The sequence below is a fragment of the Oncorhynchus mykiss genome, chromosome 25 (genome assembly GCF_013265735.2).
Source record: "Oncorhynchus mykiss isolate Arlee chromosome 25, USDA_OmykA_1.1, whole genome shotgun sequence".
Taxonomy (NCBI): Eukaryota; Metazoa; Chordata; class Actinopteri; order Salmoniformes; family Salmonidae; genus Oncorhynchus; species Oncorhynchus mykiss.
The window spans coordinates 16,555,143-16,571,027 of record NC_048589.1 but is presented as its reverse complement, the minus strand read 5'-3'; the positions used below and the strand labels follow the sequence as shown (position 1 = coordinate 16,571,027).

Genomic DNA, 15,885 nt, shown 5'->3' with positions numbered 1-15,885 from the left:
TTCCTTGTTCATTGACTTTACTTTGTCTTCTCAGTCATTACCAATATGGGAATTACTTAATGTTTGACATTGGTCCCACAGGCAAAACATTTTAGTGGTCCCCTTCTTGGCGGTGGAGAGAAATTTGCAGCTTTGAAGCACATTTTCTGCAATTCTATATGTTTTCCCATGGGGCAGAGAGCATTTTGCAGTTTAAATGCATTTCATGTGATTCAACTAATTTTGCTGTGGGGTGGTGAGAACTTGGCAGTTTTAATGATAATTCCCTGCAGTTCTACAGTCGTGGCCAAATGTTTTAAGAATGACACAAATATTAATTTTCAGTCTGCTGTCAGTTTGTATAATGGCAATTTGAATATACTCCAGAATGTTATGAAGAGTGATCAGATGAATTGCAATTAATTGCAAAGTCCCTCTATGCCATGCAAATTAACTGAATCCCCAAAAAACATTTCCACTGCATTTCAGCCCTGCCACAAAAGGACCAGCTGACATGTCAGTGACTCTCGTTAACGCAAGTGTGAGTGTTGACGAGGACAAGGCTGGAAATCACCTTGTCATGCCGATTGGGTTTGAATAACAGACTGGAACCTTCAAAAGGAAGGTGGTGCTTGGAAGCCACCGGTGTGCAATACTGGTACTCAGAAAAGCAGTCCTCCACACAGGAATCAATGGAAGTCTGCAGTATTTCATTTAATTGTTTCATGTAATTACTGTACATGTATTTTTGTTGTAGAGATGGTAATATTGGTAAATTAAAACGATTATACTTGTATACATTTTTATATATTTTCATTTGTAAGTTTAGGTAACAACATTCCATGGACTGCCTTGTTTTTTTTTCCTTTCAATTAAGAACCAGGTGAGGGGAGTTCTTTACTAATTAGTGACCTTAATTAATCAAGTACAAGGGAGGAGCGAAAACCTGCAGAAACTTGGCGCGCTGTGGAATTTGAGTTTGACACGTGCATTAAGGTGTCTAAGAGAAATGTGTCAAAAATAAATATAGGCCTTAATAAATGCTTTTCTATAGCTTCCTAAATGTTTTTTACAATGGTGGGACAGTGTCAAGGAGGTGCTGTGGCTTCAAAACAGTGCCCCCTGTAAGTCATTTAGTGTTTATATAAATCATTGGTTGAGACCCTGTCTGACTTCCTTAGGGTTGGGGGCCCTAAGTGACTTATGCCTAGAAACGGCACTGGTTGTGTGCATACTGCAATATGACATAATTTTAAAGTATAGCAGAATCGAATCAAGGTTTCCGCCAGTATGAATAGTGTTGATGTGCTCCTGCTGTTATATTAGTCATCTGTACTGCAAACATTGACCACATAGTGTCATAGTTTCACCACTGAAGAGTGCTGCAGAACTTGTGAATCCCAAACACTAAGAAATGAGTGACACTGACAAAGCAAGTTTAGCAGTGGAATGGTTTTTCTAAAGATGAGTGACACTGACAACTAGTTTAGTGATGGAATTGCTTTTGGTGGTTAAAGCTGCAATCAGCAGTAGAAACAATAACTAAGTGTTTTCCCTGCCTCTGTTTCGGTAAAAAACGGATGGGGCTGGAGAAATCTATCACTCTCAAATTAATACACAGCTGTGGCTGTAAGGACTGACCATCCATGATATCAAAATTATAGTTTTAACCAAGCTTATATTTTGGGCTCTGATGGAGCATGACAGTTGAACTAAGCTCATGAGGCATTTATAAGTTATATTTGTCAAGAATCAATGGGGACATGTTATTCATTTATAAGTAAAAAAATAAATAATGTAGCAACTGCTGATTGCCCCTTTAAAGCCAAGCTAGTTTAAGTAATTGATTGTAGGACAATTGTTATGTTAGTGATTTGAGGTCTGAATTAGACCGAATTGTACAAAAACAACTGCATAGCTTAGCTTGTCATATCTCCTACCTGCATCCCCTCAGCAGTTGAGCAACATGGCCACCTCATGTTCAGTGGTTTTAATTAATGATTTACTCAGGCTCAGATTTCATAATGTAAAAAACTTACATCATCCAGAAGTCACAGCCACACACATAGAGCAGTGTTTGTGAAGGTGGTTTTGGCAAGTGAGCTGAAAACTCTTTGTTCAAGTAGAGAACTCAGACTTGCGCTAAATGTCTGCTTTTTTGAACATGTTCTCTCCTGAGTTACCTGAGCTAACCCAAAGTGTCATTATGGCTTGTGAAACTGTCTTGTAGTCAGAGACTGTCCTTCAGATGCATCTTACCTGAGACTCAGTAAGCCTATTATTATGACGAGATCTTGGCGTATGTGTAAAATGAACTTATTAATTTACCATCAACTGTGATTTTCAATGTTTATCAATCAATGGGGGAGTAATACATTCATCCACAATCCCATGGCTTGAGGTTTAAATCTGATATTCCCATGTCATGCCACACAATCAAAGATCCCACACTTGAATAGAGTACATCCTTAGCAACAGTCTTCCTGTCTCTATGAAATGCAAGTATGATCACATTCACCACACCTTTGATGTCAATATCAATGGCACTGAGAATTGTCGCAAACAGATGGGGAGGAGGAAAGGCAGGTCTGCTTTGTCATCCTTGTGTCTAGAAGGTTCATCACACAATGATTTTCTTATATCATTACTTTTATAAGCATTCATTTCTGCATCACTAGCAAGTACTCAGACAGGAGTAATGTAATCAGTCACACCTCAGGACAAATGTTCTCCCTCCTGTCTTCTTACATGACGTAAGAGTATTTTTCTCTCTCCTCTGCTTGTATGATCTGGCCACAAGGGAGCTGCACTCTCTAAATCAGGAACATTCTGGCAATAACACAAGAGTCTTGACACATCTTTAGGAGAGAAAAAACCTAGTGTTTACAGAGGGCATAAAGGATTCCATTGTGTGTGGAACACAGAATGCCTTTTCAGTTTGGCCTGAGAAAAATGCTACAAGTCATCCCTCGCAGGCAAACTTTATTTGATGTTTAGTTTATCCTAATACCAGGGATACCAAGCATCTATTTGGGTGAATCACATGAATTAGATTGTCATTAACAATTGAGTTATCTATCACTGTGTAACAGGTTTCCAATTTATACACGCTCTCATCTAATTCATCTCCAAAGAGAATCATTTCCAACAACAGCCATTTGGCTAACCTGTCACACTCTCTTCTCATTGTACTGAGGGAAAAGTTATTTAATGTGGTCTCTCTGATGAAAAGACATGAAACGGTAGCGCTGTTGGTCAACGCCTACCCATCAGGCACATGATTGTGGATAGGCCTAACAGGGAGAGGAAATATCTATACAGTAATGTTGCTGCCCATTTAGGAACACTAAAGATAACTGCCAAAGTTGTCCCTCCATGAAGCAAAATGTCAAAGCACCATCATCGTCATATAATCTAAACTGTAAACTGATCGTTAATGTTTTGTACTGTTTCTTTCCTTTACATCATCTTCAGCCAATATCCTCAGGCTGATCAGCCAATATCCTCAGGCTGATCAGCCAATATCCTCAGGCTGATCAGCCAATATCCTCAGGCTGATCAGCCAATCCAAAATAAACAACCCTCACCTTAGAGCCAAACCAGACCGGGTCCCTACAACTCTACAAAGGAGAGAAATGTCAAAGATGTGATTTGTATACCCCCCCTCCCCACACACACACCATCCTCATCTACCAGGAAATCATAAACAACTTGTCACTATTTTCTTGCATGCTAGCCTTTGAAACCCCCCATTCCCCATCTTATTTACATACCCCATGAGGCTCATTCAGAACACATTCATTAATGCAGATGAAACATTACTCAATGTCTGATTCAAATTAGGAAGATCAAATCCCTTTCAATATGTTTGTAGGACCCCCACATCGTGTTTTCTATTAACCCATAGAGGGCACATTGATTCAGAATATGGGAGAAAATTTAATCAGGGGATGGGTGAGGATAGCATGGGAATCTGTTTACGGTCTTTGATCTCATCCTAGGTCACAAGCCTCTCCTAGCTCATATCATTCTGCTTGGGGGCAGTCGGCTTAACAGAGATGTGGTTGATAACGATTAAATTGAATTGCTTAATTGTTTATCTCCTCATGCACTTACTAACACATTCTTCTGCTGGCATAACAAACACTATAGCCTTAAGGAGAATAATAGTGTTCTATTCTCACGCTCATGACAAGCCCCCCCATCCAGCCCAGACCGCACGCAACCAACCAAGGACAACACTTACACATCTGTTAGATACCATTTTTTTTTAAAATATGTTTTATTTAAAGAAAATGCATGGTCATACATCCGATACAAACACTGACAGAAAGGCAGGAATAGCATGATAAGATCATTCAGGTTGCACTTAACCATTCCCACTAAGCAACAGTATTATAGTAACAATAAAGAAACACAGATTTAAACATAAAATGCCTCTAAAGAAATGTCAGCGTCAAAATACAAACTTGATCCTAGAGACGTAAGCATAGGGACAACAATTTGGGTTTCTACGTGCATGACCAGTCCTGTAACCAGTGAGTAATTTTGGGCTTCTGTTACAACAGTGTCCATTACAATGACCAGTCCAGTTAGACAGCTGTGCCTCTCTCCAGATTCTGCTTGATCTCAGCTGTGTATTTGCCATAGAACCGCTCTGCCTTCTTGTTGAACTTGGCGTTCCTCTCGTTGATGTAGTCAATGTCTGCGTCATCGTTGTAGGCCCTACGCCGGCTGTATTTGGCCCGCTTCTCGATCCTGTGAAGAACAGCAAAGGATCGGTGTCAAGAAACGAAAAGGACACACAAACAACTTACAAACAAAAAGGACAACAATCATAGTAGAAAAACCTCATTCAGTTACTTAAAATCCAATCTCTCCAGAATGACTCACCATCACACAAAAGCAACAATCCCTAAACAAAGACGGTACACGTTCATATGCCAAAGCACCAATTAACAACCTTACTCGTTTACTCGACCACACAGGCACATACAGAGTCAATTCGCTAACTCACAGCCTTTAGTTAGTGTCTTCTAAGCAGAGATGTGCGTCATGCCCTGGCAGCCCAGTCTCATCTCTCACAGAAGCATCACTAACACAAGGCCACCCTAAATATAGCTGGGTGCTGAGAGAGGAGAGAATGAGGTCTAATGTAACCCAGGGACACTAGGGCAAGGAATATGCCGGTCAAGTGTGTGGGATTTGAGCTCAGGGGTTAAACCAACAAAAAATTATAATAATGACTGAAACTTAAGTCAATTTCAGATTGACTGGGGCCTCTCATTTCATGTCAGAAAGTAATGACCATCATGCTTTTAGGGAAAGAGGATAATTTTGTACAGTATGACTTCGACCAGTTAAAACATATTGGAACAGGCATATAGCCAATAAGCATCATCACCTGTATCCCGACTGATGCAGCATAGTGGCTTAAAATGTACATAGGGGTTTGTCCATCTGCAGTTACCACATTGCAGTGGTGTGAAGTACTTAAGTAAAAAATAATTTAAAGTACTACTTAAGTAGTTTTTTGGGGTATCTGTACTATTTATATTTTTGACAACTTTTACTTCACTACATTCCAAAAGAAAACAATGTACTTGAACTTCATACATTTTCTGACACCCAAAAGTACATTTTGAATGCTTAGCAGGACAGGATAAAGGTCAAATTATTGCACTTATCAAGAGAACATCCCTACTGCCTCGGGTCTAACGGACTCACTAAACAGAACATCCCTGGTCATCCCTACTGCCTCGGATCTGGCAGACTCACTAAACACACATGCTTTGTTTGTAAATTATGTCTGAGTGTTGGAGTGTGCGTAATATAGGGAATTTTTCAATTATTTATACTTTTACTTTCAATACTTAAGTATATTTTAGCAATCACATTTACTTTTGATACTTAAGTATATTTCAAACCAAATACTTTTACTCAAATAGTATTTTACTGGGTGACTTTCACTTGAGTCATTTTCTATACTGTCACTCAAGTATGACAATTGGGTACTTTTTCCCACCGCTGCCACATTGGACATAACATTCTGATTACTATTATTATGAATCATTATTTTATTGACCTTATAAGATGCCATTGCCCCTTTAAGAGCTATGTTGCACAGCTGCACCTAAACCATGCTTGAAACTCGGGTTGTAACTGCATTTGTAAAAAAAAAATGCTTCTCGCGCAATAGACGGATTAGATGACAACGCACGCTTCAATGGGGCAGAAGGCCGTGTGGCCAGATAGCTAGCAACAATGATAAGACACTGCCATCTGGGGACTCGTAGGTGGCTCGTTCCAGCTAGTTTTATATTGTTCTTGATACCATGTTTTGTTTTGAGGTGTTTTGACTGATGTCATGTCTGTGCTAAAATGGTTCAAATTCACAAGCTAAACAACTGTTACAATGTAGTTTGGAGACAAAAAGTGCTCATTGTGCAAATATATTTATGTTTTCAATAAATATGTCAACAATTCAAGCCAACCCCATCTGTTTTTCCCCCAGAGTTGCACACGCGTCGGTTTTGTTGCTAAACAACCAACCAGTCTATCGAAAGAGTAAAGAAATAAAACTGGGAACCCCCCTCTTAACAAAAGCCAAAACTGCTTTCAAAAGTGTTTTCCTGTAATTGCATTAAGAATAGTCGTACATTGACTGCTTGTCAGAAAACATTTTCCTCCCTATGGCTCTTCGCAACTTCAATGCGCCTCGAAAGGAATATTTATCTCATATAGAACACGCAACAAGCCGATTAGGTAAATAGGTCAACTATTCTACTATGGGGTTGTTTGATTTTGTTTTGATAACATTACAGAGCAAAAACAGTAGCACTGGAGAGTTCCATCCTGAGTGATAGAGGCTTTGAATGACTTTGCCAGCAGTTACAGTAGAAGACTAGACACCGCCGTTTGAGTTGGGCTCTGTGGTGGTGCATCAGAACATCGGAGTGTCTGCAACAATCATGCATGTCAGTTCAGCGGACATATTTTGTAGAACAGAAATGCTTCTGTATTAGGCTGGGTCATTTCTAATGCGATTACTGCTTTTTGAGGTTGGTTGGATTTTTTTTTTTTTAAAGGAATCACAGTTTTTGATAAAACAATAAAAGTCCCATGACGGTGGTGACTGCCCATTAATGCTCGTCACTTATTAACCATCATTTATTCACATGGCTTTATTATTTATCATCTCATCTCTATAGAGCTGCTGCCTATTGTCTGACAAAAATCACTATTTTAGTAGTTCTTCAAAGTAAACAAGGCATACTTTTATGACTGCTGAATACCAACTATCAATCACTTAGATCATGTATTCTCTCATTCTCAGACTACTTGTCTAAGCCTCACAGACCCGGACAAGTTTAAGTGGGTGCACAATGAATTATGGTCATTGTTGTTAACTACCACGTTTACTGCGCTAAAATATGTAGAATATTGGACTTTTGGAAACTACAGCTCCCCTACTACATTTCAGTTGATTGCAATCAGTTGTACACCCCCTTTCCCTTACATTGCACAGTTCAGGTTTGTTTCATCTCTACAGAAACTGCACATCGAGCTCTCAGGAAAAAATGAATTAAATGGTATTCCATTTTTTTTACCGACATCGGACAATTTGTTTAAAATATTGAAAATAACTACCATTTTGGTTCATTGCTCAGCACTAGTCATTTCCAAACTATGACAGAAATCCATTGCATTGATGGAGAACTTTAACCCCTGTGACCTTAGCTGGTATGGAAGGTCCAGTGTGCAGCTTGACCGGTCTATTCCATGGCCATTCTTTCAAAAGGCACGCCATGCATTATTGAATTGGGCAAATGCATTCTTCTGACAGCCTATCCAACTGAAAATCAGAGACGAGAGCTCATTAACTAGGACACACTCCCAGTCCCCCACTAAGATAGAAAGTGAGAGAGACAAGAGTTTTCCAGCACCTTTCCAGCAGGAGATACCGTAAGAGCCCTATCAGCCAGCCCCATCAGGATTAACACTGGGGCTCATTCAGTAGGTATTAGATATGCCGCAGGTTTCATGGTCTGCCTGCCCTATTCACGAAGGGCTCTCATTCTTGTTTTGGACTCCAGTGCGTTGAATGCAAGGTCAGAAGGGGATAGGATCTCAGTCTCTGTTACGCTTACTGTTTCTCCACATCCTCCACCATGCGGTCGATGCCCTCCTTGGAAGGGACGTGGGTCCCATGGATCAGACTGTTGGATGTGGGGTGGAAATCCTCGCCGCTGTGAGACAGAACAGGAGAGTCAGTTAACATAATAGGCATTATAATGATCCTCCTCTCTCCAAACTGAATACCAGTCATCTCTATGACTGGGAACATTATGCTGTTGTGTACTTCACCCTTCACAGCTCCACATGTGGCAGCCATTAAGGGGAAAAACCTGTGGGTACTGAACTCATCTTTGGCTGATCAAGAAAGCCCACCATAACTATAACCATACCGTTCCTCTCGAGCGTTTGCCTCACATTGACGCTTTCAAGACATGAAATGACTGAGTCTGTGGCTATGTCAAAACGAACCCAGGAGCAGGAGAGGGGCACGCTGATCTGTGAAGAGTGTGATGGCAGCATCGATTATCTAAAATAACTGAAAGCTTAAGGCTGCCGGGGGAAAAAATGTCATGCTACTCATTTTATGGGGGAAATACGGGCTTCTCTGAAACACTCAGTAATGGAAAAGGAAGAGAGGCGTTTTATGAGGAGGCTCCAACTCACCACTGCTCTCGCTGCCTCTCGTAGCCGTCCATGTCTGGTTTGATCTGCTTGGTGAGGCGCTGGTACTGTCGCAGCTGGGCCTCTGCGTAACCTGCGGGCCAATGGCAGAAAACAAGAGGGGTTATAATTACCGGAACTAACTTCAAGCAGGCGCAAAGCCCTGCGACAAAACCTGCGCCTGGTTAAGGGAGATGAGGCCCTTTCAAGCCCCTCTGGTGATAATTCTCTCCCCAGAGGTTTAATTCAGAGACGTTTTGATGCAACAGATGGCAGCCATATTTGGGGAACGCAGCGATCCTTTTTGGCAAATTAAATTGGAGGCAGTTAAAAATTATTTATCCCAAGGGGTCTTTACACGCACCCAGAATTCCTCTTACAGGGCTGCACTGCGGTGGAGTGACTGTACCATGTCCAGTAGCCCTGTCCCGCAATCTAATTTCTGCCTTAAAGGCTGGTCTTTGTGGAGCTGAGGTCTTTACAAACAACCAGGCTCTACAGAACAACATTAAAAAGTCACTCTTTCCCACTTGTTTCCCCAAGAGTAACTCTTATTTTAGGTGATAGCTTGATTAAAAAAATAAAAATTAAAAAAACAGATTGAGGATGTATAGCACAACATACTGGTAGGTGTTCTCCAAGCCCACGATTGAATGGCCCTCAAAACATCTGTGTCATTGTGTTGTGTGACAAAACTGCACATTTTAAAGCAGCCTTTTATTGTCCCCTTTTAAGGTGTCCCTGTGTAATGATCATGATGTTTAATCAGCATCTTGATATGCCGAACCTGTCAGGTGGTTGGATTATCTTGGCAAAGGACAAAAAAACTCACTAACAGTGATGTAAACAAATATGTGCCCAACATTTTTTAGAAATAGGCTTTTTATGCGTATGGAAAATGTCTGCAATTTTTTTTTTTGCTCATGAAACCAACACTTTACATGTTGCGTTTATATTTTTGTTCAGTATAATATATATATATATATATATATAATAGCCTATAACTAGGGACCAGAGTTTTTCTTGTTCAGGAAAAGTAACCAGCTGAGGGATGGAAGTCCTGTTGGCTCAGTAAAGGAGTCCCATCTCTCACCTGAGAATCCTGGGTCAGGGTTCTTCTTCTTCTTCTTTCTCTCCCACCGCTCAGCATCCTCAGCACTGATCTCTAGCAGTTTCACCCTGTCATAGTCCTCCCCTTTGGCCGCACACTCCTGAAATCACACAGAAACACACCAAGTCACTAAACAGCAACAGAGTACATACAATTACTAGATAAACTTATAACATGACTAATCTATTATCCTAAGGTACATAACTTGCAGCTGACCTGACATCTTTTTGACCAGCCAACAAAAAAACATCTTACGCGTGACTGTTCATCCAACAAGCAGAGTCTGATAATTATTTCACCTTAGCTCTGCCACTGTATATAGTCATTACTACATTAACAATATTACGTTGTGTCATAAACATCAAAAATCTCCCCGCAAGATAAAACACGCATCTTCATTTCACAGGTAGAATCGGGAAGTTTTGACTTCCCGTGTATTTGTCTGCTCATAGTGAACCACATGGTCCAGAATTCATAGTGAATGCACAATGGGGCCAGAGCAGTCAGCTCCAGCATTCATAGTGAATGCACAATGGGGCCAGAGCAGTCAGCTCCAGCATTCATAGTGAATGCACAATGGGGCCAGAGCAGTCAGCTCCAGCATTCATAGTGAATGCACAATGGGGCCAGAGCAGTCAGCTCCAGCATTCATAGTGAATGCACAATGGGGCCAGAGCAGTCAGCTCCAGCATTCATAGTGAATGCACAATGGGGCCAGAGCAGTCAGCTCCAGCATTCATAGTGAATGCACAATGGGGCCAGAGCAGTCAGCTCCAGCATTCATAGTGAATGCACAATGGGGCCAGAGCAGTCAGCTCCGCCTCACACCGAGCTGTAGTCTTTTAGAAGCTGGAAAGAAATGTCACCTTGTATATCTAGTAATGAATCTGCCGATCAGAACGTCGCTGAAAGACATCCAATGGCTCTATCGAACAAGGACAACCATATCTACATGCCGACAAACGTATAGTATGATCGGTATAACAGAGGCTTCGCGAAATGCCACAAAGCAGGACTACATTCATTCGGCGCTCAAATCCCAGCCTTCTTTGTGGACAATTGTGTGTGAAACTTCACTGATCTCGAAATGCCTCAGACACGATCAAAACAAACCCAAAATCAACCTCGGTGAAATTTCCCTTTATGCATAGCAGTCAACTTTCTACGTTGATAAAGAGGTAGCTAGCTACCTTTTTCTTTTCATCGGTCATGAGTTCCCACTCCAGACGGGCTTTCTTAGCCTCCCAGTTAGTTGGCAGCTTCAGTCTCTTGTCCTCCTCCACAACCTCCTTGTGATTGAGCTTGCGTGCTTCATTCTGAAACAGATCCCACAAAATACATCAATTCTAGAACTTGAAAACAAAGAACACAGATCCAAGCTATAAACTCAAGCTACTTGTGAGCTCAAATGAGGGTAGGCTACTAAGATGTTACTAACCCATTCATAAACGCTAACTACCTTTAGTATCCATTGACAATAGTATGTTCTGGCAGGGGAAGTTGTGATGAGCACCGATGCTCGTTCTGAACATTAAAAAACTCATTGCTTGCGGTATGGTTTTGGAATGTTGACGAGCTCAGGGCGAGGATTTCCTTCCAAAGAGACATCAGGGATTGTAATATACTCTATATTTCACGGAAGCATGACTCTATTGGGATATACTTTGGGTCCGTACAGCCAGTTGGGTTCTCAGTTCATTGCGCAGACAGGAATAAATATCTCTCCGGGAAGAAGGGCAGGGGTGTATGTTTCATGATTAACTACTCATGGTGTGATTGTGATAACATACAGAAACTCAAGTCTTTTTATTCACCCGACCTAGAATACCTCAATCAAATGCCGACCGTATTACATCCAAGGGTTAATTCTCTTCAGTTAGTCACAGCCGTGTATATTCCCCCCAAGTAGAGGTTGACCAATTATGATTTTTCAACATCGATACCGATTAATATATATACAGTGGGGCAAAAAAGTATTTAGTCAGCCACCAATTGTGCAAGTTCTCCCCCTTAAAAAGATGAGGCCTGTAATTTTCATCATAGGTACACTTCAACTATGACAGACAAAATGAGAAAAAAAATCCAGAAAATCACATTGTAGGATTTTTTATGAATTTATTTGCAAATTATGGTGGAAAATAAGTATTTGGTCACCTACAAACAAGCAAGATTTCTAGCTCTCACAGACCTGTAACTTATTTTTTAAGAGGCTCCTCTGTCCTCCACTCGTTACCTGTATTAATGGCACCTGTTTGAACTTGTTATCAGTATAAAAGACACCTGTCCACAACCTCAAAACAGTCACACTCCAAACTCCACTATGGCCAAGACCAAAGAGCTGTCAAAGGACACCAGAAACAAAATTGTAGACCTGCACCAGGCTGGGAAGACTGAATCTGCAATAGGTAAGCAGCTTGGTTTGAAGAAATCAACTGTGGGAGCAATTATTAGGAAATGGAAGACAGACAAGACCACTGATAATCTCCCTCGATCTGGGGCTCCACGCAAGATCTCACCCCGTGGGGTCAAAATGATCACAACGGTGAGCAAAAATCCCAGAACCACACGGGGAGACCTAGTGAATGACCTGCAGAGAGCTGGGACCAAAGTAACAAAGCCTACCATCAGTAACACACTACGCCGCCAGGGACTCAAATCCTGCAGTGCCAGACGTGTCCCCCTGCTTAAGCCAGTACATGTCCAGGCCCGTCTGAAGTTTGCTAGAGAGCATTTGGATGATCCAGAAGAAGATTGGGTGTCATATTGAATGTCATATGGTCAGATGAAACCAAAATATAACTTTTTGATAAAAAAAAGTTGCATCCAAAGAACACCATACCTACTGTGAAGCATGGGGGTGGAAACATCATGCTTTGGGGCTGTTTTTCTGCAAAGGGACCAGGACGACTGATCCGTGTAAAGGAAAGAATGAATGGGGCCATGTATCGTGAGATTTTGAGTGAAAACCTCCTTCCATCAGCAAGGGCATTGAAGATGAAACGTGGCTGGGTCTTTCAGCATGACAATGATCCCAAACACACCGCCCGGGCAAGGAAGGAGTGGCTTCGTAATAAGCATTTCACGGTCCTGGAGTGGCCTAGCCAGTCTCCAGATCTCAACCCCATAGAAAATCTTTGGAGGGAGTTGAAAGTCCGTGTTGCCCAGCAACAGCCACGAAACCTTGAATATTTCTCTCTATACCATTTGTATTTCGTATACCTTTGACTATTGGATGTTCTTATAGGCACTTTAGTATTGCCAGCCTAATCTCGGGAGATGATAGGCTCATAAACACCGCTGTGCTTCAAGCATTGCTAAGAGCTGCTGGCAAACGCAGTAAAGTGCTGTTTGAATAAATGCTTACGAGCCTGCTGCTGCCTACCACCGCTCAGTCAGACTGCTCTATCAAATCATAGACTTAATTATAATCTAATAAACACACAGAAATACAAGCCTTTGGTCATAAATATGGTAAGAAACTATAATTTTGAAATCAAAACGTTTATTCTTTCAGTGAAATACAAAACCTTTCCGTATTTTATCGAACGGGTGGCAACCCTAAGTCTACATATTGCACAACCTTCAAAGTTATGTCATAATTATGTAAAATTCTGGCAAATGAATTACTGTCTTGTTAGGAAGAAAACGTCTCCACAGTTCGCAACGAGCCAGGCAGCCCAAACTGCTGCATATACCCTGACTCTGCTTGCACTGAATGCAAAAGTAGTGACAATTTCCCTAGTTAATATTGCCTGCTAACATGAATTTCTTTTAACTAAATATGCAGGTTGAAAAAATATATACTTCTGTGTATTGATTTTAATAATGGCATTGATGTTTATGGTTAGCTACATTTGTGCAACGATTGTGCTTTTTTTGCAAATGTGCTTTTGTTAAATCACCACCTGTTTGGCGAAGTAGGCTGTGATTCAACAATAAATTAACAGGCACTGCATTGATTATATGCAACGCAGGACAAGCTAGTTAACCTTGGAATATCATCAACTATGTGTAGTTAACTAGTGAAGATATGAAAAAAACAATCAATCTTCACAAGATAAGTTTAATGTTAGCTAGCAACTTACCTTGGCTCCTTGCAGCCACAAGGTCCTTTTGATGCTGCACTCCATAACAGGTGCCACGCAGTCTCCTCATGGACTGCAATGTAATCAGCCATAATCGGCATCCAAAAAGGCTGATAACCGATTGTTATGAAAACTTGAAATCGGCCCTAATTAAAATTGGCCATGCCGATTAAATCGGTCGACCTCTACCCTCAAGCTGATACCACCACGGCCCTCAAAGAACTTCACTGGACTTGATGCAAATAGGCAGTGGCTGGGACTGAGATGTCACAGGAAGACCAAAAAAGATCATCAAGGACAACAACCACCCGAGCCACTGCCTGTTCACCCCGCTATCATCCAGAATGCGAGGTCAGTACAGGTACATCAAAGCTGGGACTGAGAGACTGAAAAACAGCTTCTATCTCAAGGCCATCAGACTGTTAAATAGCCATCACTAGCACATCAGAGGCTGCTGCCCTATATACATAGACTTTAAAATCACTGGCCACTAATAATAAAACACTAGTCACTTGAATAATGTTTACATATTTTGCATTACTTATCTAATATGTATATACCATCTTCTATTCTACTGTATCTTAGTCTATGCTGCTGACCAAATATTTATATATTCTTAATTCATTCCTTTAGATGTATGTATTGTTGTGGAATTGTTAGATATTACTTGTTTGATATTACTGCACTGTTGGAGCTAGAAACACAAGTATTTCGCTACACCTGGAATAACATCTGCTAAACAAGTGTATGTGACCAATAACATTTGATTTGCATAGATTCCCTTTGGCTTTTGCTTTGGACGGTAAGATTAATTAAATCAATATAGCCAGCTGCTGGCTTTTTGGATATATTTTTGGTCTATAAGGAGAAACGTTAGGCTCCTTTAGTCCATTAATGGGCCAAGAGGTTACTAGAAAGTGTCTGAAATAGGAGAATCTTTGAACAAACTCACCCTTTTGAAATGCAGTTCCCGGAATTTTCGGAGTCTCTCCTCTCTCTTCTGAGATGCAGTACTTTCGGTCGGCTCATAACTGACCGAAGCAGATCCCTAATAAATCGCATAAACATTAGCTAGCTAACATAAGTACTAACTCGAATGTTGGAACCATGCTGTACAATGGCAAGACACAGCAAGGTAACGTTAGCTAAGTTATCATGCTAATCCATACCACAAACACATCAGTGGTTAAAAGCAAATCGAAAAACATCTAGCTAAGAGGTATAAAGGGAATGGTCTGAAAAGCTAGCAAGTTAGCTAGCTACGGCTGTTAGCGCTAGCCATGAGACTGTAAACAGACATTAGAAGTACTGATATGGGTTCTCCATTGGGTACACTAATATATTTCAAATGTCAGTTTGATTTTCAATAACTGTATATCTTAGTCAAAACTAATGAACCACCCCCTTTTTATTATTTCAAGTTATAATTCGTCAAAACACCAACCTCAGCGCAGGACGCCATCGTTGAGCTGGCAGTCAGGAAGTCTTCGCCCTGAATGTCGGATGTTACGCAATGAACAAAACAGGACCGTGATCATAGAAATATTGTAAAATCAATCAAAGATCTCATATTATTTTGCTTATTTAGATTTATTTAATGAGATTCAAGAGGGGGGGGGGTCAATGGGCTACTATATTGTCATGGTGTCAATAACATATTCAGGAATTCATTGATAGGTAGATACAAAAATGTCAACATGTTTTCAAGTGATCCTTTCACCCAATTGAATAGCCCACAACTTCAACCACAGATGTGCACATATTTTTGATAGGTTTGCTAATTAATTATTTCCGGTAAGATACTACCACTAACCTAAGCTTTTTTTTAAATGTTCTGTAAGAATTGAGGATCAAAGAACAGTGACTCATTGGATATGTCAGGGAGACATGAACCAGAATCCGTACTGACAGGAGACGTTTGATATTGCGAATATCCTTTAAACCCACGAAGCAGACATTCAACTTTGTATT

The 15,885-nt window shown here is 40.8% G+C and overlaps 1 protein-coding gene across 1 annotated transcript; it reads right to left on the bottom strand.

The window, feature by feature from the left end:
* Window positions 1–4,239: 4,239 nt before the first annotated feature.
* Window positions 4,240–15,507, bottom strand: LOC110505437 (pre-mRNA-splicing factor syf2). The gene is made up of 7 exons (XM_021584644.2): window positions 15,359–15,507; window positions 14,867–14,962; window positions 11,020–11,145; window positions 9,812–9,929; window positions 8,722–8,812; window positions 8,130–8,228; window positions 4,240–4,737 (listed from the first exon to the last, which is right to left on the bottom strand). The coding sequence occupies exons 1-7, from the start codon at window positions 15,374–15,376 to the stop codon at window positions 4,572–4,574; spliced, it is 714 nt and encodes a 237-aa protein (XP_021440319.1). The 5' UTR covers window positions 15,377–15,507; the 3' UTR covers window positions 4,240–4,571.
* Window positions 15,508–15,885: the final 378 nt, after the last annotated feature.

Excerpts from the sequence above, each read along its gene's own strand:
- LOC110505437 (XM_021584644.2), bottom strand. Across the intron at positions 8,229-8,721 it reads GAGAGGCAGCGAGAGCAGTG|CGGCGAGGATTTCCACCCCA; the intron begins GTGAGTTGGAGC and ends TCTGTCTCACAG. Across the intron at positions 4,738-8,129 it reads GTGGAGGATGTGGAGAAACA|GATCGAGAAGCGGGCCAAAT; the intron begins GTAAGCGTAACA and ends TGTTCTTCACAG.